Source organism: Gekko japonicus, unplaced genomic scaffold (genome assembly GCF_001447785.1).
Source record: "Gekko japonicus isolate JY-2015 unplaced genomic scaffold, Gekko_japonicus_V1.1 scaffold635, whole genome shotgun sequence".
NCBI lineage: Eukaryota > Metazoa > Chordata > Lepidosauria > Squamata > Gekkonidae > Gekko > Gekko japonicus.
The window spans coordinates 842,407-864,263 of NW_015161422.1; the positions used below are offsets into that span (position 1 = coordinate 842,407).

General features: G+C 43.1%; 1 protein-coding gene across 2 annotated transcripts in view; it reads left to right on the plus strand.

The window, feature by feature from the left end:
* Positions 1–21,392, plus strand: part of ZNF330 (zinc finger protein 330) — a 24,655-nt gene extending 3,263 nt beyond the window's left edge. For both annotated transcript variants that reach the window (XM_015428350.1, XM_015428357.1), the window contains exons 2-10: positions 6,563–6,690; positions 9,719–9,738; positions 9,833–9,903; positions 11,120–11,199; positions 12,395–12,521; positions 13,435–13,539; positions 16,886–16,932; positions 18,770–18,887; positions 20,114–21,392. In XM_015428350.1, coding sequence (XP_015283836.1) covers positions 6,571–6,690; positions 9,719–9,738; positions 9,833–9,903; positions 11,120–11,199; positions 12,395–12,521; positions 13,435–13,539; positions 16,886–16,932; positions 18,770–18,887; positions 20,114–20,394 — 969 coding nt within the window. In that variant the 5' untranslated portion in view covers positions 6,563–6,570 and the 3' untranslated portion in view covers positions 20,395–21,392. The remainder of the gene's footprint in view (positions 1–6,562; positions 6,691–9,718; positions 9,739–9,832; positions 9,904–11,119; positions 11,200–12,394; positions 12,522–13,434; positions 13,540–16,885; positions 16,933–18,769; positions 18,888–20,113) is intronic.
* Positions 21,393–21,857: the final 465 nt, after the last annotated feature.

Below are 21,857 nucleotides of genomic sequence, written 5' to 3' on the forward strand. Positions count from 1 at the left end.
TTGGCTTGAGGCTAAACAAATGCTTTTCAGGTGGTGGTGGGGACATACCAGGAGAGACAGTCCCAAAGATATACTTACAGCAACAGATAGTACACAGTAGTATAGACTACAGTTCCATTTCAAACAGTGCAGTCCTATTAGGTAAAGGTTCCCTTGCTCGAAAGCCAGTCGAATCCGACTCTAGGGTTGCGGTGCTCGACTCCGTTTCAAAGCCGAAGAGCCAGCGTTGTCCGAAGATGTTTCTGTGGTCATGTGGCCGGCATGACTAAACACCAAGGCACACGGAACGCTGTTACCTTCCCACTGAAGTGGTACCTATTTATCTACTTGCAATTTCTTGCTTTCGAACTGCTAGGTTGACAGGAGCTGGAACTCGAGATGGGAGCTCACTCCATCATGGGGCACTCAGGTCTCAAACTGCTGAACTACGACCTTCCACAGCCTGCAGTTCAGAAAATCCCTCTTGAATAATTCTGTTTCGCATAGTTTGCAGAAAACCAAGACAGTGGGAGCCTTCCTGACCTCCATGGGCAGACCATTCCATAAGGTGGGGGCCACAACAGAGAATACATGTGTACAGACAGTTGTTGATTTTGCCCATTTGCAGAAGGTCCTGCTCAGATGAGAGAAGCTATCATTATAGAACATAGGGAGAAAGGTGGTCCTGCAGATATGAGGGGCCAAGGCTGCAAAAAGCTTTGTACTTCGACAGCCAGTACCTTGAACTGAGCCTGGTAACTGATGGGTAGCCAATGGAGTAACTGCAGAACGGGAGTAATATGCATGCTCTGCCTAGCTCCTCATAATAACCAAGCTGCAGCATTCTGTACCAACTGGAGTTTCCAAGTTGACTTTAAGGAGAGACCAATGTTGAGTGCGTTACAGTAGTCTAGTCTTGATGTTTCCTTGATGTGAATCCAGGTGGCCAGATCAGCTGGTCAAGGTAGGGGGCCATCTTGTGGGCTAAACTAAGTTTGAAAAAAGCATTTGTTGCAGCTGCATTAATGTGCATCTCCAGAAGCAGCGATGAATCTAGTATAACCCCCAGGCTTGCTATGCTGAGGGTATGTGTGTGGACATTTTACATTCAGGATAGTGAGAACCAAAGTGGATTTTGAAGAGCTTCAAGAGTATCTTTCCAGGTGAGTAGGTGACAACATTGCAAATAAGGTTTAATGTGAGCAAGTGTGAACAGATGCAAATGGCAGTAAAATCCTACCTAAGTATGTGCTGAACTGTCAGTGGTTGAGAAGAAATGAGACCTTGGGGTCATGGAATTATTTTTTAATTGTTTTTCACAATGGTCATGGAAACTAACTCAATGCAAATGTTAATTTAGTGCATGGCAGCAGTGAAAAATACAAATTCTGTTATATGGATGATTAGCAGCAGGACTAAAAACAAAACAGCCATTTGTGTAATGCTTTTGTGCATATATATGGTGTGACTGCTTTTGGAAACTCTGTAAATTTGTGGTCACACACGCTCAAAAAGCTGTTGCTGGGAAAAATACAGGGAAGGGTGACCAAAGTAAAGGACCACATTCTCTATGAGAAGAGGCTAAAGAGCTTGGGACAGTTTTGTTCAGAGGGAAAGTGACATGAAACAGATTGAGGAAGTTATTCACGAGGAGAAGAAAGTGGGTGGAGAGAACTTTTTCTTTGTCCCATAATACACATGAGTACCCACTGAAGTTATTGGGCAATAGGTTCAGGACAAACAAACAAAAAGTAGTTCTTCACTCAAAGAGTAGTTAACTTGTGGAATTAATTGCCACATGAAGTACTGATGGCTATTAGCTTAGTTGATTTTAGAGGAGGATTAGACAAATGTGTGGAGGATAAGTTCATCAATGGGTATTAGTTACAACGCAATAATCAAATCGAACTGCTATGTTTAGAGGTAGTTACTTTCTGAATACCAGTGCTGGGGAGGCAATAGCAGGGAGAAGCTTAAGGCTCCGTACCCCACTTGTAGGTCTTCTAGGGGCATCTAGTTGGCTACTAAGTGAAGCAGGATGCTGGGTTTGATAGATGATTGGTCTGATCCAGCACAGCTGCCCTTACATTCTTATATAAAAATTGCCAGGGGGAGGCCTAACAATCCAAAGTGTGTTTACATGCTATTGTGACCTGTCACAACAAATGCAGAGAACTAGTTTTATAGTAACATGAGTTTTTTAAAAAAAATGTTTTACTGTTGCTAATCCTCTGTAATAGTACTATTTTACAGCGCAGTCAAGACTGTGTCATTAATCACTCTGAGCAAAGATGTCCTACAAATGTTTTGAGCAACAATGAAATGTCAAGCATTGACTTTTACAGAAGGTGTTTAAGCATTGGATGAAATGTGCTTGCCATAAATAGAAATAGAGCAACTGTGGGAGTATAAGTGGTTCTTGGAATAATGTGGAAATGGTGGGATAATGCAGAGGCCCCCTCGTGAAGAGGACATCTGGCTGTTTTGCCTGGCAGTTTCCGCTTGCTGGAAGAGCTTTTTCTTCCGTCCATAATCCAGTGGCTGGGGTGTTTTGGAGACTGCTTACGTCCCTGCCCTCCGATAAGCAGCTTGGGGCTCAGTGACCGAAGAAATCCATTAATGGATTGATGCTGCCTTTATTTTATTAGGAGGAAGAGTTGGATTGGGCCTGCAAAGCTGGGCATTTTTAACTTCCCTTTCAGAAGCTGTCAATGCTGATAGAAACAAAACATTGTCCGGTTTTGTTTCTCCTCTAATATCCATTAGGGAGGCAAGGAGGGTGAAGGATGTTGGGAGGGAGAATTCCCCTCTCCATGCTATCCTGTTTCAAATCCCCACTTCTCCCATGCAGTTTCTTGCAACTAAAAGATGGCGGCACCCAGCTGAGCCCTGCGTGAGGTGAGGCAGAGGCAGCACCTAGCTGAGCCCTGTGAAAGGCAAGGTGGCAGAGGGTGGTGCTCAGCCCAGTCAAGCCTGGCTACCTCTTCCTCCCTCATTCTATCTCCCCTTTGGAAGGGAGGGAGGGAGGGAGGGAGGGAGGGAGGGTCAAGGTCAGACAGACAGCCTCTTCCTATCTTCCTCCTTTGGGGGCAGGACCAGGGCAGGTTGGAGAAAGGGCCCCTTCCCAGGGCTTTTCACTCCCAGTCCACCACTGCTCATAGAGTTCTGAGGATATAATGGAAGAATGAAGTACGGTGCTTTGAGTCCCCATTATGGAGAAATGCAAGGTAGAAATGAAGTAAATAAAAATGTAGCTGAAGATGGAGGGGCAGGTAAAAGGTTGGTGAGTGGGTGGGAAGGAAGCAGAAAAGGTTCAGGATATGGAGGCTGTCAGTTGGAGGGAAAAAGGGAAGTTGAGACAGGGAGAAATGTGTGCCCTTTGCAAGTCCTTACTGGTTCCCCACTGGCAACTTGCACTGTGCAACTGGATCGTAGTCTTTCTGGGTAAAGGGTGTCGGGGATGCGAAAAGTCAGAAAACTGAAGATGGGGAGAAAATAAAGGTAGGGAGATGTGGGAAGGAGAGGAAGCAGAAAAGCGAGAGAGGCTATGGGGGCTTTCAGTAATTTTACTTACCGGCAATGTTCCCTCTAAGCTGTGGAGCCCTGTGAGCAAAAATTCTACTTTGTGAGCTACTGGCATGAAAGTTGTGAGTGAGTGATTTGGCTGCTGCATCAATTAGTTTGCTCTGGAGCCCTCCTTCCTGAGCTAAGACAAAAATGGGTGAGCTGGAGTCTAAAAAACTGTGAGCTGGCTCACGCTAACTCAGCTTAGAGGGAACACTGCTTACCGGTATTTATTTATTTATTACTTATTAGTTGCATTTATATCCCACCCTCCATACAAACAGGCTCAGGGTGGCTTACATTGATCGGTACAATGTACCTAGTCCACATAAAACATTTAAAACAAGAGGAAATAGTGGGGGAGAGGGAAGTTCACCCTGCAAGTCCTTGTGGGTTCCCACTTTTAGTTGTCTATATAGTATGGATTTGCAAAAGCATTTGTACATATGTACTTTTCACATGCCTTGTTGCATCTTCCACATGTCTACATACATGTGGCTTTTTAACTAGTATTTACTGTGTGGCAGGCCTCCTTCGGTGGTGTAGATTGTTACCCAAGTTGGTTTTTGCTTATTTAATTGGGGAAATTAGTTTTATTAGAGACAAAGTGCGATGGGGTAACTCAGGATCTCCACCAATATTTATGGGAATTGTTTTCTTAGAGAACTCTCAGAATAAACCAGTCAGAAGTTCAACTGGAAATGGCAACACACGCATACAAAGCACATGGGAATAGACAGGAAAAACAGGGATGAGTGGGAAAAAGCAAGGGAGGTTCAAGGGTGATATTTACCAGTCTCGGAGACATGGGTCCACAGAGAAAGAGAACAACCAGCTCTTAAAGGAAAAAACCCACAGAGTGGGGGTATGGCCAAGAACACACACACATTGGAGACGAGTGCATGTATTTATTGGGGAAATGTGCCTTGAGGCACTATGACAGGTCTGCTCCAAAACAATAGCTTGATGTGCTTACTGGAAAGTTCCCAAGGACTTGGACAAGTGTTTGATGGTTCTCCCAGACAGAGATCAAAGAACTGAGTGGATCTTGATAGGATTGATGACCTCCGAAGTACAGGATGGGTGACACTTCCAGGTGTGGATATGCTAATAAGGGTAGATGTGCCAAAGGGGGAAGGAGGATTGGGGATGGAAGAGGTTAATCAAAGTAAGATGCTGCCTTTCTTGAGAAACCATTGCTATAAATTATGCATTACCTTTAGGGTGGAGGACAGTTGTTTGCAAGCCAGGTATTTGATTCATTTCTAAGTATCTTCCCAGGCTGGTTTTCCTGGCATCCCTCTTGGGGTCATTTCTGGGCCAGGCAGTGTGTTGTACTTATAATATTTGGAGTGATTTTATATGAAGGGTGCTTGGGCATATTTTCTCTCTGGTTGCCAACTACCCATCTATGGGAGCGATCTGACTGCTAACACAGATCCACATGAAAAGATAGTTATTTAATATTTCCCCCCAGCCCAGGAGTGGATGGGTTGAATGCCCCCAGTAGAGGACTCTTATTGTACATGTATGGGGTTTGTAAGGCTGGCAGGCAGTGAATGCATTTACCTCTGTTTGGTGTAGTGGTTAAGTGCGCAGACTCTAATCTGGGAGAACCGGGTTTGATTCCCCACTCCTCCACTTGCACCTGGCTGGATGACCTTGGGCAAGCCATAGTTCTGATAAGAGCTGTTCTTGAAAAAGAGCAGTTTCTGTCACAGCTCTCTCAGCCCCACCTACCTCACAGGGTGTCTGTTGTGGGGAGGGGAAGGGAAAGGAGTTTGTAAGCCACTCTGAGACACCTTTGGGGAGTGAAGGGCGGGGTATAAATCCAATCTCCTCTTCTTCTTTAGGGTGGGCCTGTTCTTTTTCCAGTGCATGATTTTTTGTTTTTTATATTTCTGTGCTGCCTTTCCCCCCAGGGGTGTTCAGGGCAATGTATATGTATCTTTTAGCTCGTGAGGCAGGTTAGGCTGAGGGGAGGGGATGAGAGAGTCTGATCAGTCCCCAGTTACCCAGTGAACGTCATAAATGAGTGAGGTTTGAATCTTGGTCTCCCCAGTCCGTCTTAATATTACAGCCACTATCCCAGCTTGATTCTCATCAAGATTTTCTGCTTCAGTTGATAGATCTTAGCAGGCAACCAAGAGCTGCTTCATACATACAACAGTGTTTTCTGCACCTTCATGTGTCAAGTAGGTGGTTAGATGATGGTTGGGACCAGACAAGAGATAATTTTTTTTTTAAAGGGCTGAGCCCAAAATATAATAAACAATGGTTAAAATAATACTTGGGTTGGATTTTAGGGATTTGTTCTGCTAATGGTAGCACCTTTCTTGGGCGCTAGGTGGCTTCCCCTAATACAAGAAGCTCCTCTGCTGTGTTAGGGGAAGGGTCTTTATTCCAGAGGAAGCTGCTGTTGTTAGCAGAACAGATCCATAGGATTTAACCCACTTGACTCTAGTTTTAAGACAAAAAAACACAACCATCAGCTAGGACTGACTTTGATATTCATAAGGGCTTCTGTTTCTTTGAGGGTATTTTGTCTCTTTCCAGAACTGGTATCCAGATCTGACTGCATAGTCTTCAGACCATCTCAGAACCTTCTCATACTCTCTTTACAATAACGATCATGTTTTTAAAAAGCTGCCTGTGATTTGTCTGAGAGCCCTGAGCCAGCCACATCATTAATCTTATTTTGTATTTTCTGCTCAAGGGTTGATGAGTGGCTAGCAGTGAGGGGTCTGATGAGACAAGCATTGTATGTTTCCCACCTGATCACATTGGGTCAGTGCAGTAAAATATGCTAGAAAGGAAGAATAGATTGTAGTTCAAATAATGAAAAGAGGACTTTTTATAGGATCATACCAATTAAACTATTTATTTAATTATAATTACATTATAATTATAAATTACATTATATTAATTATATATATAATTATAATATTATTTATTAATTATACCAATTAAATAATTTCATCTCCTAAAATCTGACAAAAATTATATTTCTTTTCCATAGAGTGAAGGATGCCTAAAAAGAAGACGGGTGCTCGCAAGAAGGCTGAGAGTCGCAAAGAACGTGAAAAACAGATAAGAGCTTCAAGAGGCAACATAGATTTGGCAAAACATCCCTGCAATGCTTCAATGGTAATCTGACAGCACGTATTTCTTTCTGTGATGCTGTGTACTCAATTTGATGTGTTGATTTAAAAATATTTCGCAGTCTTTTTTTTTTAATGTTGAGGGAAGGAGGTGAATGTAGATTTTCAAGAAACTCTTATGTTACCTTCAGTAAGCTTGAGACCTTGCAAGAAATACTGGATGTGATCAAATCTTCTAAAAGCCCTGACCTGGATAGCCCAGGCAAGCCCGATCTCGTCAGATCTCGGAAGCTAAGCAGGGTGGCAAGTACTTGAATGGGAGACCTCCTTGAAATACCAGAGGTGGGAGGTGAGGGCAGGCTTTATTCAGCCACCTCTCTGAATATCCTCCAGGCCCCTGGAATGGGTCAGTTACCAGAGGTCGCCATGATTTCCAGGTGCACACACACACTCACATGCTCGCGCGCACACACATGCACAAGAAAGATACAAAAAAATCTTCTAAAACAATTCATAATAATACATTAAATCATTTTGTTTCCTCTGAAGCAACAATTCTCTTGTTTCCCTCTTTCTTAGTGAATGTATAAAGATGCCTTATGCCATCGGACAGCTGATCTCTCTAGATCAGTATTGTTTGCAGTGAGGGGCCATGTGTCTCTAAGGTTTCAGCCAGAGATCTTTCTCAGCCCTGCTATTTGAGTTCCAAGCTTCCACAAACCCGGGGCTTGGGCTACCCCCACCCCAATCCTCTGGCATACATGAAGAACATGGCTGGAGGTGGGTGTGCTGCTGGTGAGCACAAATAGTAGCTGTCTGCTGAAACAAGCTGAATAAATATATCCAGAGCAGGAAACCAGCCAGAGAAGCAGTGGAGTCTCTGGATGACAAAGGAATAAAGCGATTGCTAAAGGAAGATGGGGAGATGGCAGAAAAGCTCGATGACTTCTTTGCTTCTGTGTTTACTGTGGAAAGTGTGGGGCACATACCCATGCCACAGCCCCTATTTTTAGGAAGGGATTCTGAAGAACTGAGCCAAATTAAGGTTACCAGAGATGAAGTTCTAGACCTATTGGGGAAATTAAAAACTGATAAGTCTACAGGTCCTGATGGCATACACCCAAGAGTTCTTAAGGAACTCAGATATGAGATGGTTGATCTACTAGCCCGTATATCTAACCTGTCACTGAATTCAGCTGCTGTACCAGAAGACTGGAGAGTAGCAAATGTGACACCAATTTTTAAAAAGGGATCCAGAAGGGAACCAGGAAATTACAGGCCAGTTAGCCAATGCTCCCTCTAAGCTGTGGAGTCTTGTGAGCAAAAATTCTACTTTGTGAGTTTCTGGTATGAAAGTTGTGAGCGAGCGATTTCGCTGCTGCTTAAATTCATTTGCTCTGGAGCCAACCTTCCTGAGCTAAGGCAAAGATGTGTGAGCCAGGGGCTAAAAAGTGGTGAGCTAACTCAGATTAGAGGGAACACTGCAGTCAGCCTAATGTGTGTCCCAAAAACTAGACAGGCTTTGGTGTAATTACAATAGGAAAAATAGGGCTCACCAAAGAAAATTACTCTTCTATATCTTTAACACAGTTGTATTATTATAACAAATTTCCTGTATTAACTAGCATAGAGGTATATAAAAGTATGCACAGGGTAGAGAGAGTTAACAAAGAAAACATTTTTCTCCCTCTCTCACGGACAAAAGGAAATAATACTTTACACAGAGTGATTAAAATGTGGAATTTGCTGTCAGAGGGTGTAGTGATGGCCACAGGAATAAACAACTTTAAAAGGGGATTAGAGAGATTCATGGAGAATAGGTCTATCAACGGCTACTAGCCATGGTGACTGAGGGGAACCTCAACATTCAGAGATGCTAATCCTTTGAATACCTGAGCCAGGAGGCAGCATCAGGGGAAGACCTCGGCCTCTATGCTCTGTTGTTGGCTGCCCAGAGGAACTGGTTGGTCACTGTGTGAGACAGGATGTGGATTAGATGGACCACTGGTCTGATGCAGCAGGGCTCTTATGTTCTTTAGTTTGTAGACCTTGCTAAAATCTGTTTTAAATGGAGGTGCCAGGAATATGCCTCAAGACCATATACATTTATACTACCTCTTGATATTCTGGTGTTGCATAAATGGTCCTGTGGACACGGAGGAGATCTCAAACTGTATAACAAAAAATATTCTTATTTTAATTGGGCCTATTTAGAACAGTGGTCTCCAACCTTTTTGACCCTGTGGGGACCTTTGGAGTTCTGACACAGGGGGCTGGAGCCAACCACAACATGACTGCCACGGGAGGTGGAGCCAACCACCGATGTCAGGGAGTGAGGCCATGTGTACCTCTAATAGTAACTCTTCCCCATTTCAGGCAGAAGCTCTCTTTAAAGGATGCCTTTTAGCATGAACATATAGTTTTAAAATATTTTCTTGCTGCACACAGCTTACCTTCAGTCACACAGTGCAGATTCTTGTGATGTGGTAGCCGCTGCTGCCAAAGGAACTTTGAATATTTGGCACAGCCAATCAGATCTCCAGTGGCCAGTCATTCGCCCTGCTGGGCAAGAGCCCCATTTATACCCACCCACTTTCTAAGTACACTTAGAGGGTGCCAGGAAAGGAGTTGGTGGGCACCCTGACACCAATGGATACTACTTTGGAGACCCCTGCTTTAGAACATGAAATGGCAAGTTCTTGCTAGTCTCATAAAAATGCAGAATGGCACAACTAAATTGTAACGAACAGATATTTTGATGCTATCTGTATTCCAGTTATGATAGGAGCATAACGTTTCCTATTCCCTTCAGGATGCTGTAAATTGCCAATTTAGACAGCATGCTCAGGTGACATTTCAGAGTGAAATGATGATGTTTTACCTTTTGCATGAACACAGGAGTGAAATCTTCCATTGGTTCAGCTTGTGCTGGCAAGCTCTAGAATTTTGTATTTCCAAAGCTCTATCTGCCATTGTACTGAAACCAGTTAATTTAAGACATTTGTTTAAATCTAGGTTTGATGGAATTTCTTACAAAACATTTCAGTAAAAATATCTATCTACTTCTCTTACAGGAATGTGATAAATGTCAAAGGTAAATACATATTTTGTTCATTATTTTCCTTAAATACTACTTCTTTAAAATGTATTTTCTTCAGGAAATTGTTTAACCTCCCTTGTTCTGACAGGCGGCAGAAAAATAGAGCGTTTTGCTACTTTTGTAGCTCAGTTCAAAAGTTACCCATCTGTGCACAATGTGGTAAGTGTACACTTTATATTTCTCAGTTCTTATTTATTCCCTATGGCATTTTTGCTGTGCATAGAATTGGCATCTAGCATTGTCATCTGATCATACCCGTTTGTTTGATTGATTTCGTTTAGGCATTATGGGATGCTGTCTTTGTGTTCTGTCTTTGGGTCTAACATGTCTAACAGTGCTTGGATATTTTTTGTTTTAAGAAACTGTGTGGAAGGGATTGAAACTGTTTTCTGGTGCCATATTGTGCCCTCCCAGTAACTTGTGAGTGGGGATGTTTCCTGCCTGCCCTCTTCCTCTAGCATCCCCCTCAGACTTTCAGAAAGCTGATGCTGCTTGTGAGATCTGTGTGGACAAAAAAGATACAGGAGAGAGGGGCTGCAGCAAAGAGAGGGAACGGGGTGAAATCTCCTCTTTCCCCTCTTCTGCCAGTGGTGTGTCCACTGATGTAGGACATTTTGTGGGTCAAGAGTGAACTGGGTCAAGAGTGAAACTGAGGCAATTTCTACCAGCTCCCTCTTTCCACTGGGAAACACCCCCCCAACTGCTTAGTTTAGTTTATTTCTACAGTCCTTAGACCAGAAGTACACCTTTACAAAATTCCAAGATTTTAAAATGTATCAGTAAAACATTAAAAGCAAAATTTAATCTAATATCAAACTACTATATCTAACTAGCTGCCCTGGGGTTTCCGTGATCTGAGTATCACCATACAAAAACTGGCTACTTGGTGGGGCCCCCCCCCCAACTGAGTGAGGCTTTTTGTACACACAGTTTTCACAACCTCCAGCATTTGGAAAGTCTCAGGATATTTCTGGGAAATGGAGAGGCAGGAAAGATATGTGCTTACAAGTGCTTTTGCTCACTCACCATCAAATCCAACCCATTTTCCTTTCTTTATTTCTAGTATTGTAATGTGATATTATAAAACTAAAATTGATCCATGAGAACCCAAAGCCCCCTTCAGCCTTAGAAATATCACCAGTCTTTGAAGAGATTTTATTTTTGATTCTTAATGTTTTTCTTTACCAGACACTTGAGAATGCTGAAATTATTTGCTGTGATTTCTTCTAGTACTATTAAAGGGTTGTTATAAGGATAAAATAGAGGAGGGAAGAATGATGTGTGCCACCCTGCAGTCATTGGAGGAAGGTTAAATAAGTTGATGTTACTTCTACATAATTTTATTTTTAGATAAGTTCTTTTTCTTTTGTAACAGGGAAAACAAAATGTATGATGAAATCTTCAGACTGTGTCATAAAACATGCTGGTGTGTACAGCACTGGCCTTGCAATGGTGGTATGTACACAAAAGAATCATCCCTTTCAGGATATGTGATAAGTTGACTAATATGTTACAGCAATGACATTTTTATTCTGTCTGTGTTAGAGTGAAATGTGGAAATCATTTGGCCATTCCAGATACAGTTGGAAATGCTTCACTCCAGTTGAAATCAGCTGGGAGCTAGATTTCAGCCAAAGTTTTGCAAAGCCAGATATTGGATTTCAGATCCACACTTTTCAAGAGAGGTGGCCATGTGCTAATTGCTGGATAGGTTAACAGTTGGGCCGAATTCAAATGCACAGCTAGTAAGGCTTTGACTTGGCACAGTCTCAGGGTCTCTTTCAACTGTGCTGCAAGCAACCCTTGTAAAGTAGTTCTGCAGCTAGGGCAAAGATCCCTTGCAGGTGTTTTGCTGGTGTCCAGCTAAGCACAGCCTAGCTTAGTGGAGCTGCTGTGCGAGTATGGAGTCCCAGGAGAGGAGTTCTGTTGTCTTTAAACTGAGCCTTGACTTGTGTGAATGGGGAACAGAATCAGTCTTGAACTCATGGAAGGGTACATCCCCACTAATAAACAGGATAGGCTTTTAGTAGCCCAATCCAACTCAAGCCAGTATAAGTAGGGAGTGGTACCTGAGGTTATGTGTGCTGGCATTTTTAGTAGCCCAATTCAACTCAAGCCAGTATAAGTAGGGAGTGGTACCTGAGGTTATGTGTGCTGGCATTTTTCTTTGATCTCATGCAACTTTAAAGTCAGGATTTCTTATTTCCATGCCTTTTGCTCTCTCAGGTAAGTATTGCAGCACCTGGCTTGACTAAAACTCAGGGCCTTCATAAATAGATAAAATTGGGTATATGTGTGTACACACAAAAAAGTCATTTTTTTAAAGATAGAAACAGCACAGCAGATAAAAATAGCACAGCAGATGTACCCTTAGGTTACAATTTCAAGTTAAAAAAATAAAATAAATTCTGTTGAAATTGGTGTAATTTAATTTTTATGTTTAGACGTTTACTGTCATAATGATGAGAATATGAAGCATGGTGGGAAATACTAAGCTAGTTTTTAGCTCTGTAGAGATTGCTGAACTCTGCCTTAAAATGTTTCTAGTCACTGGCTATTTGGAATGAGTATATGCTACTCATTAAGCAGACGGCTATTCAGTAGGGGTCAGCCAAGATCCACAGTAATTTTTTTTGGTCTTATTTTGCAGGGGGCTATTTGTGATTTCTGTGAAGCCTGGGTTTGCCATGGTAGGAAATGCCTCAGCACACATGCTTGCATCTGTCCACTTGCAGATGCAGAATGCGTTGAGTGCGAGAGAGGAGTTTGGGACCACGGTTAGTTGATGATAACAAAGAAAAATGAATGTTTTGACTTGTTTACTTACTAACTTGTTATGTTTGTTTGTTTTTGCTTTTGTTGATTTATTTATTGTAACTTATTGTAATTCATATTCACCAAAGGAGATAAAGGCATTTCACAATATGTTCTAATATATTTACTTTTATGAAAGTTCCACATTGGACAGGTGATCCTCAGTGTATTCAGGAACCATGCCACAGTTGGTCTCTATTTTACCTCCTTTGGTACTATCTTGCCCGCCATTTGAGATCCTTTTCTCAAGCCTTGCTCTTTGTGTCCCTGCCTACAGAAGTGAGGTGGGTTGAAACAAGAGACGTAGCTTTTTTGGTGGTGACACCTCACCTTTGGAATGCCCTCTCCTTTGACACACTTTCCTGGCACCTGCCTTGGTTTCCTTTTGGCACCAAACCCCAACTGGTTTTTAACTTGGGGGAGCCTGTCTTTTTTGGCTACTTCATGGTAAGCTCTGAGCCTGAGGACTGTTTTATTGTTACCATATTAGATTACTGTTTTTGTTGCCTTGGCATATTTTTATTGATTTGTTTTGTTGTTGGTATTTTATTGTTTTAGTTGTGGGCTGCCTCAAGCAGGTTCTGGAGAGGTGACATAACAGATTTTCTAAACAAATTAAGACCAGGGGCAAAGAAGTCCAGGGCTGGACAAGACCAGGAGTCAACTGCAATCTGTGCATGTGGCTCACTCTGCTTGTACATATAACATGCATTGCTTAATAATGCTACCAGAACTTACAATACAGGCAAGCAAAGCCAGGTTTGAGGCACAAAGCATTTTCTGTGAATGGCTGATCTCTGCTTGGTGGCAGAATGGAAGGAGACTGGTTTTGGTTCTTTTAGCTGTGTTAAATTTTTACTCTTCTGAATCTTCTAGGAGGCCGAATATTCAGCTGTTCCTTTTGCCATAATTTCCTCTGTGAAGATGATCAGTTTGAACATCAGGCCAGCTGCCAGGTTCTTGAAGCCGAGACCTTTAAATGTAAGCTGTTCCCCTGAAGCTCCTCTTGCTAAAGGTGATCTGTCTTTAACTCTTTCTGGAATACCACTTGAAATCAGAGAACTGTTGTAATGTGATTTCCCAAACCAGTGCTTCCACAGGATATATTAGCTACTCAAATCAGTAGATTGTGGAATGCATCTGAACTGGGGGTGCCGTTGGGAATAGCAGTTTCTCTGCCAGGCAGACTGTAGATCAGGCTGGATTTTAAAGGTGATTCTGGCAGGGCAGAATCGCTTCCCGTGGGACTTTGCACTCACGGAGCATCTTGTTGAACTTGGGCTTTTGCCGGCGCAAAGCAGCTATGCATGGCAGCTTTGCACAGGTAGAACTCAGTTTAAATGAGTCTGTGTGCAAATGCAAAGACTCACGGGGAAGTGCTTTTGCCTGGCCAGCATCACATTTAAATTGAGCCTGTGTGTTTTTGCAGTGAAATGTGAAATTGGAGCTTTCAGTAGAGGGTGCAGTTTTTTCTCTTTACTTGCTTGCAGTCCCTACTTTCATTGTGGCCTCAATGAAAACTTTTTAAATAGAAAAGATTGGTATATAAGAAGTAGGTGCAGCCTGCCTGTGAAGACTGAGAGACATCAAAGCAGGCCAGCCGTGCCCTAACAGCAGTGTTGGCAGAGAATGGGGCAGAGTGTGGGGGATGAGGAATTTAGGAGCCCTGGAGAGTCCTGTCTTTGGAGCCTCCTCTTGGCTCCAAACAGATCTCTCCAGGCCTTGTTTGTTTCATGATAGTTAAGCTGTTAATTACGTTGATTATCATTTTTCAGTTAGATATTCTTAAAGCTTGTAACTTGTGGTTGTAAATGGGTAGGCAGTGTTGTTAGAACAGAGGTCTCTCGTTCAGTTATGACTCTGGGACTAAACCTATTCATCTGCTGGAACACAGGCTATCTATTTGACAGTTTTCAGATTGAGTTCCTAGCATCTTTGATTAATGGGTCACAGTGGAAAGGCTAGACTAGACTTCTGTTGGACATGTAGAGAGCAGTTAGGAAACTTCTTAAACCCTTGCCCACTGCATCCCACTCTCTCCAGTATGTATTTATTTATCTTCTTCTCAGTTGAATCCAAGGCAGTTTACTTTTTAAAAAAGAAAATCTTATAATGCCAGTATAAGATAACCCAAACCTTTCGATAATCCTGAAAATTAAAATTGCAGTAATGTAAAGCCTAACAATCTAAAACCAGCAAACCACTGAATGCCACCCTGGGCACAGCAGTTTAAGGGAGACTCAGTGGCTCAGTTGGTAGAGTGCCTGCTTGGCATGCAGAAGGTGCCGGACTGAATCTCTGGAATCTCCCTTGCTCGAAAGCCAGTCGAGTCTGACTCTAGGGTTGCGGTGCTCATCTCCGTTTCAAAGTCAAAGAGCCAGCGCTGTCCGAAGATGTTTCCGTGGTCATGTGGCCGGCATGACTAAACACCAAGGCGCACGGAACGCTGTTACCTTCCCACCGAAGCAGTACCTATTTATCTACTTGCAATTTCTTGCTTTCGAACTGCTAGGATGGCAGGAGAATCTCTAGTTTAACAAAAAAAAAATAAGGGCCGGGTAATAGGTGACATAGAAAACCTCTGCCTAAGACCCTGGAGAGCCAAGGTCAATCAGAGCTGAGAACTGGTCTGATCAATTGTAAGGCAGCTTTGGCTGATTCTGCACAATCACTTGCCCCGGTGTCACCCCCCGACAACATCCGTGGAAATTGATCAGTTCCCCACATGTTGGTCTGGATCGGCAATTGACCCGAATCTAATGGTGTTTCTCCCCGGATTTTCCGTCTCCGCTATTTTCAGGATCTTTTTTTTACAACGGGGATGAAGTCGGGGCATTGTAGTGGGGAACTCGCGAATCGCGGCTGTCCTCTCTCCACCCCTTTAACGCCCCTCTGCTTCTTTCCCTCCCCTTCCCTCCCTTTCCCACCTCTCTCCACCCCTTCAATGCCCCTCTGCTTCTCTGCTTCTCTCACCCTACCTCTGCTGTTTCCCGATTTCTGTGTTGCAATTTGCTATTTGTACAAAAGTAGTGCCATTGTTAAAAAAATGCATTAAGGGTGACATGGAGGTGTGGACAAAATTTTTCGTGGGGCTAACCCACGGGTTATAGTGCAACTGTTAAAAATATGCATTGAGGGTGGTATGGTGTTGTGGACACAATTTTCACGGGGGTGACATGTGTTGCCTTGCATGTCTGCTTCTATCCCTCCCCCCTCCCCCTCCCTTCCCACCTCCCGTCTCCCTTTCCCCTCCCATTTTCGACCTGGCACAATGCAACTACGCATGCGTAAAGCACGCCTGTTTTCCAGTGGGTGGGTGCATTACAACGCAACGATACCCCTGATCAAAAAAAAGGAGGTGGAAGAGAGGGGAGGGGGCACTACATTCGGGACAAGGCGACAAACCCGAGTCAGAGTACTTTAATGTGGAACTCCCCCAACAGAATCGGGCCAATTAGACCCAGGGAGAACAGAGAGCAAAGCATTAGTGCAGAATCGGCCTTTGTGTTTTCACTCAGCTGACTAATGTAGATTAAAAGCCTCTTGAACAATCGTGGTCTTCGTCATTTCCTAGGGTGTGGAACTTGTTAGGGGAAACCATGATGTTGTCGCATGCTGCATCACTTTGCTGTGTAGACTTTGGTCACTTTGATCATATCAAGTTGCCTTGTTGTTCCATCTTGCTTGCTGTGTTCTGCTGTGGCAGCAGTTCTCCAAGGTTCTCAAGCAGAGAAAGGTCTTTCTGAGTAACTGCTCCGTGATCCTTTAATGGGGGATGAGCTGAACCTGGGGACCTTCAGCATTCAAAGCATATACTTCTGTGCCATACCTCCTCTCTGTATGTGGTGCCATTGGGCAGGGTTGTATATGCTGTACCTGTAATGCTTTTGTGGACTGATTCTGCCCTTTGTGGTGCAAGGTGCTTCTTTCACAAGTGCCAGCCACATGATCACTGTGCTTTCCTGATGCCCTTTGTGTGTCTCCAGTATAGCCCGTCTACCAGCCTCATCCTTTTTTAAAAAAAATCTTGTTTTGCTGCTTTCCTTTGTTGTACAAACTGGTAGTGTAATCAAGAAGGTGTCTTTAGCTTAGTGTAGGAGAGCAAGTGTAATGTTGGGTCCAAGCAGTGAAGGGACATCCATTACAATTTTTTTTATTCATTTCCTAGGCTAAGCATTCATTTTCCTTGTACTTAGAAGAGGCGCAGTCTTGAAAAGCCTGAGGGTATCCATTGAACTGTATAGCTGACCTTGGTTTAGAAAGCAGAAGCAAAGAGCAAAGCTATAGAATCTCATTATTCAAGCATACATTTTGTCTTGCTTAATAGGTGTTTCCTGCAATCGACTTGGGCAACACTCATGCCTCCGTTGTAAGGTAAAAGTTAAAACATTTTGAAGCAGATGTATTGGGTTCCCTGCTCTTGTACTTTAAAGGTGCTGGCAGTTTTTGTCATGCCTTTCTCTACAGTACATCAAAAATGTCTGATTTTTCCCCCTAAAAGGAAAAGAAAAGCTGTCTGTGTCCTGTTCCTATCATGCTTTGATCAATGTACCTTCCGTGCTGGGTTCTTTGGACTTCCTTAAGCTAGAACTGCTGAAGCTGCTTTCCTTGTATTCAAAGCCTGAACTGTTTCATCCTTCCAGGGTTTCTTCTCCACTGATCTGCTTGTGCCTTTATGACTGGGATGACAGGTCATTATTCTGTGCTGTTGTGTTTTTAGTGACTTTTAACAGGTGTGAGGCCTGTTCTGATAGTGGAATATTCTGGGGCACTCTCTGTCAGCATTTTACACCATCAGAAAGAGTCCTTGTGTTGTGAGATGTATCTGTGGTGAGTCTCAAGATAGCAGCAATCCAAAAATTGCTGCTGTATTTGAAATTGCTATGGAGGGCATGCATATACCCTCACAGGTTTTTCCCAAGAGCTTTTAATTTAAGGGGTAAGAATATGTAGAGGAACAGACCACAACAAATAGTATGAGCTGGCTCCTAAGAAAGTTGGCATCTGTTCACTATGTCCTGTGAATTTTATATTCTTTTTTTTTTTAGTCTGTTATATCACATATCGCATTGCTGAGTTCACAGAGTCAGTTACAGTGACTGGGATGGGTGGGATAAGGGTAGAACTCTCTCTCCCCCCCCCTCTTCCTCCCCATCTAGATTTCCCCTGATATGAAATTCAGGTCAACAAGGAATTCTACTTCATCTGGCAGTAGCTTACATCTAGAGGCTACAGGGTAGCTGGATTATTGCCTTGAGCATGTTCCATAATAAATATAAACATACATCCCTTCCCCCTGAGAGTGTCTTACAATGTGATTCTGTGCAGAGTTACTCCAATTCAGGCCCGTAAAATAAATGGAATTAGACTAGAGTAACTCATTTTAAGATTGCACTATTAATCTTTGTGTACCTTTGAAATGTTCAACTACTTACTGCTTCCCTCTTTTCCATTATTCCAGAGGGGATGTCATGGTGGCGTAGGTGAAGTTACGAGGTAGATCAAGTGTCCTCAAACCCTTTTCGGCTTGTGGCTAGCAAAGAAACACTCATCTAGCATTATTTGTCTTCATTTTGTGGGCCTCTCATTCACGTATGCAAAGCAAAAAAGAGAAAATGCTCCTTCTCCTGGCTGTCCATGTCCACGAGCCCTTCTTTCATCAGCACAGTTATTTTTAACCTGCACTGTTATCTGTAGCAGTGGCAGTTAGTGCTGAAGCGCTGGTGAGAGCTCCTTGCACATGTGTTCAGTAAGAGGCCAGATTCTGATGGGAACGTAAATGATTTTTGAAAAGTGAACAAAATTTGATGTAGTGATACTATTACCTTCCACCTGAATTATCAAATGACATTAAACCTGGGAAGATACGATGACTTCAACAGACGTTCCAGCTATGTCGGAAGCAAATCCAACTGTGTTATTAGAATGTTATTCTGTTTGCACAGGTGACGTTCATTCCATAGAGCCACTGCCTGCCTTATACCATAATCATCAAAAACTCGAGGCACTGTGGCAACTATGGGTGCCATGTTGGGGACCCCTGAGGAAGATTATGTACTTATTGCATCGTTATTCCACTCTTCTTTGGCAGTCTGTTGACTTCTAATTTCTCCCCCTCCCTTTGAGGTATGTGTGGGGGTCTTGCAACAGCCTATTTTCTTCTGATTAAATATTCTTGTGCTTTCCTTTTCCCACTGTTTATTCCCTGCAGGCTTGTTTCTGTGACGATCACACCCGGAGCAAGGTTTTCAAACAAGAAAAGGGACGCGCGCCTCCCTGCCCAAAGTGCGGACATGAAACACAGGAGACCAAAGATCTGAGCATGTCGAGTAAGTTTGCATGCAGAAGGCTTGCTGTAGCCCATCGGTGAGGAGGGAGGCATGCCATGCAGGGCTTTGGGAAAGCAGCAAAGTGGGGATAAAAAAATTGTTTCAGTGCTACAGCATGATAAGCATTTTTGTAACAGATATGCATGTCATGTTGAGATTTTTTTTGAGTACCAAGGAGATAAATGATTGGGGTTCAAAATGATTGTCAAAATAAAGCCATTAGCTATAGAGGCTTCTAGGCCTGATCAGAGAAGCTCAAGGATCACACAGCTTCCCCCCCTGCCAAAGACTCTGAGACATTTCTGCACTTGCACACGTATGTGGTGACTGTTTGTCAGTGAGTTTAGCTGCTTTGGAGCTACAGCTAGTATCCAGGACTTAGGCTGAAAACACCCAAAGTAAACAGCACATTCTGATTTTCAGTACCCCATTTTCCATTGCAGCTAATTTAGAACTTATGATGATACAATAAGCTTTTTTTTGGGTTTGACTGTAATGTTTATAACTAGCAACCCAATTACAATTTGAGCTGGGGAAAGTTAAATCATCTCAAGACCAGGGGGTGGGGGGGGGGCATTTTTTCCCATTGGGTCTGGTATGCTCCTGCTTACTCCATCTGGAGCAGCCTGACTTCTAAATGCTTTACTGATGAGGAACATATCCCCCCCCCTTTTTAAAAAGGGGATTAATTTTGTCCATCAGGCACTTAAGTTAAAATAAATAAAAAGTTTTCATATGGATTTACAATATATACCTGGGGAGGAAGGTGGGAGTATAAGTGATGTAAATAAATACAGTACTTAGTGGTATGTGTCTGACCATTCATAAACTTTGCAGAGTGAGGCCCCTTAAATTTTCTCATGTGGGTCTGCAGTCCCTCAGGCACAGTGGGGCACAGTGGGATCTGCAGCCAAAGGAGGAATATGCTGCCCCCTCTTCTGCAAATGGAATTGCTGTTCTGACAGAGGACCTGTATGGATGGATACTTGCCAGTGCTTTCAGATCTCCAAGTTGTTCTCTGGTTTCATTTTGTGATATGTGTTTTGTAGAATATTTCTCGCTGCATGAGTGACAAATTAATTATGACCATGTGGAAATAGTCATAGGACAGCCTTGTCACATCATTGTTGGCGCTGTTTACCACAAACTCCCCATGGTGGATAGTAACAAACAAAAAGTCATAGGCAAAATGTCAGTGTGAAAACTTGTGCCGTTTGCTTCTGCAGCACGCTCGCTCAGATTCGGCCGACAGACAGGAGGCGAGGATGCCGATGGGGCTTCTGGCTATGATGCCTATTGGAAGAACCTCTCCGCTGGCAAAGATGAAGATGCTGGTGATCATGATGAGGAGTACGATGAATACGAAGCAGAGGATGATGAGGAAGACGATGACCATGAGGAAGGAGGGAAGGATCTGGAAACAGAAGCTGCTGACTTGTTCAGCAACTTGAATTTAGGAAGAACCTATGCTAGCGGGTATGCGCACTATGAGGAGCCCACTGACTGAGGCTGCAGTTCTAAGCAGCCTTAGCAGAAAGCAAGTCTTCTCAAACATGGTGGGACCTAACTTCAGGGTAGACATGTTTAGGATCTGGCCATAAGTCCATACTTATGGTGGCACTAGAATTTGAGAGGATCTGTGTGTATAATTAGTGATTATTTTTTTTAGTATGGTGAGCACTGGAATAACTGCTAGGCTTTCAAGTAGCAAAGCCTACTGGGAAAGAAAGGGAATGGAGATTCTGCAGGAAATCAAAATGTGTATGGGTACTAAAGGGATAATAAAATGGATTCAGGGTTGCATTGGTTTAGGCAATGTGAAGTAAGGATTTGACTTAATGCTGTCCCCTCTCCAGCATAAGGCGGCTAAGGCCATTTCTGTTTCTATGTGTTCATCAGGCATGAAGTTATTTTTCTTGAGTGATTTTGATGATGCTTCTGCTATCATGTTCCATAAACTATCAATACTGGTGGCAATGGACACTGACTATTTTTATGTCTCAAAAGCGGTCTCCTACAAAAAACTAGATTTTTTTCATAAATATTGATCCACCTTGAGCACTTGGGAAAATGCTTGCTGCAAGCTATTGTGCTCAAAATATAAATTGAAAATAAAGTTACTTTGACATTTTATGTAAGCAAGATCGATCAGTAGATTCCCTTGCAGTGCACTTCTGGAGTATTATCTGATTCTGCCTTTTTTAAATGCTATATATTAATTGTAGAGTTCACAACCACTTTCATCTTGACCTAAATAAACCTTTGATCTCATATTTATCACAATAAAAATGTCACTCTGTCCTCCTTTCGTAGTTCATCATTCTCCTTCATTCTGTGCAGTTTTTTTGCAGTGGGAAGTCAGTAGGTGTAGTCAGTAGGGATGGGCATGAACTGGGAAAGTGGAGATGCATCCTGGTTTGTGGGATCTCATGAACCACGAAACTTCATGCACCTTCCAGTTTACTGAACTGGTTTGTTTTGTAAGGTTTGTGATGCGGTAGAACAGCCCCCCTACTGGCTAGAGACACCAAACTCTCAGCGATTCTCCAGCTGATTCTCCTCTATCTGCCGTCCAAGTTTGGTGAGGATTGGAGTTTGGGGGGGCAAGTTATATTACAGTCCCCCCCCAAAGCAGGTGCCCCCAGAAAAGTTCTCTTTGGGGAAATCACAGCCGCAGGTTCAGGAGGAGTGTATTGAATTAGAGGCATCAAACCCTGTGAATTAGAGGCATCAAACTCACAGAGGACCTCCCCAGGATGCCCCTCTACTTGCCTTCCAGGTTTAATAAGGACTGGGTTTAGGGAGGCTGAGTAGCAGCCCCTGAAAGCAGGTGCTCCTAGTAAAGTGCACTCCGGGAAAATCACAGCTGCAGGTTAAGGAAGAGTGTGTTGAATGGACCCCTGAAAGGTAAAGGCATCTAACTCACAGACCTCACCAGGATGCCCCTCTCCCTGCCCTCCAGGTTTGATA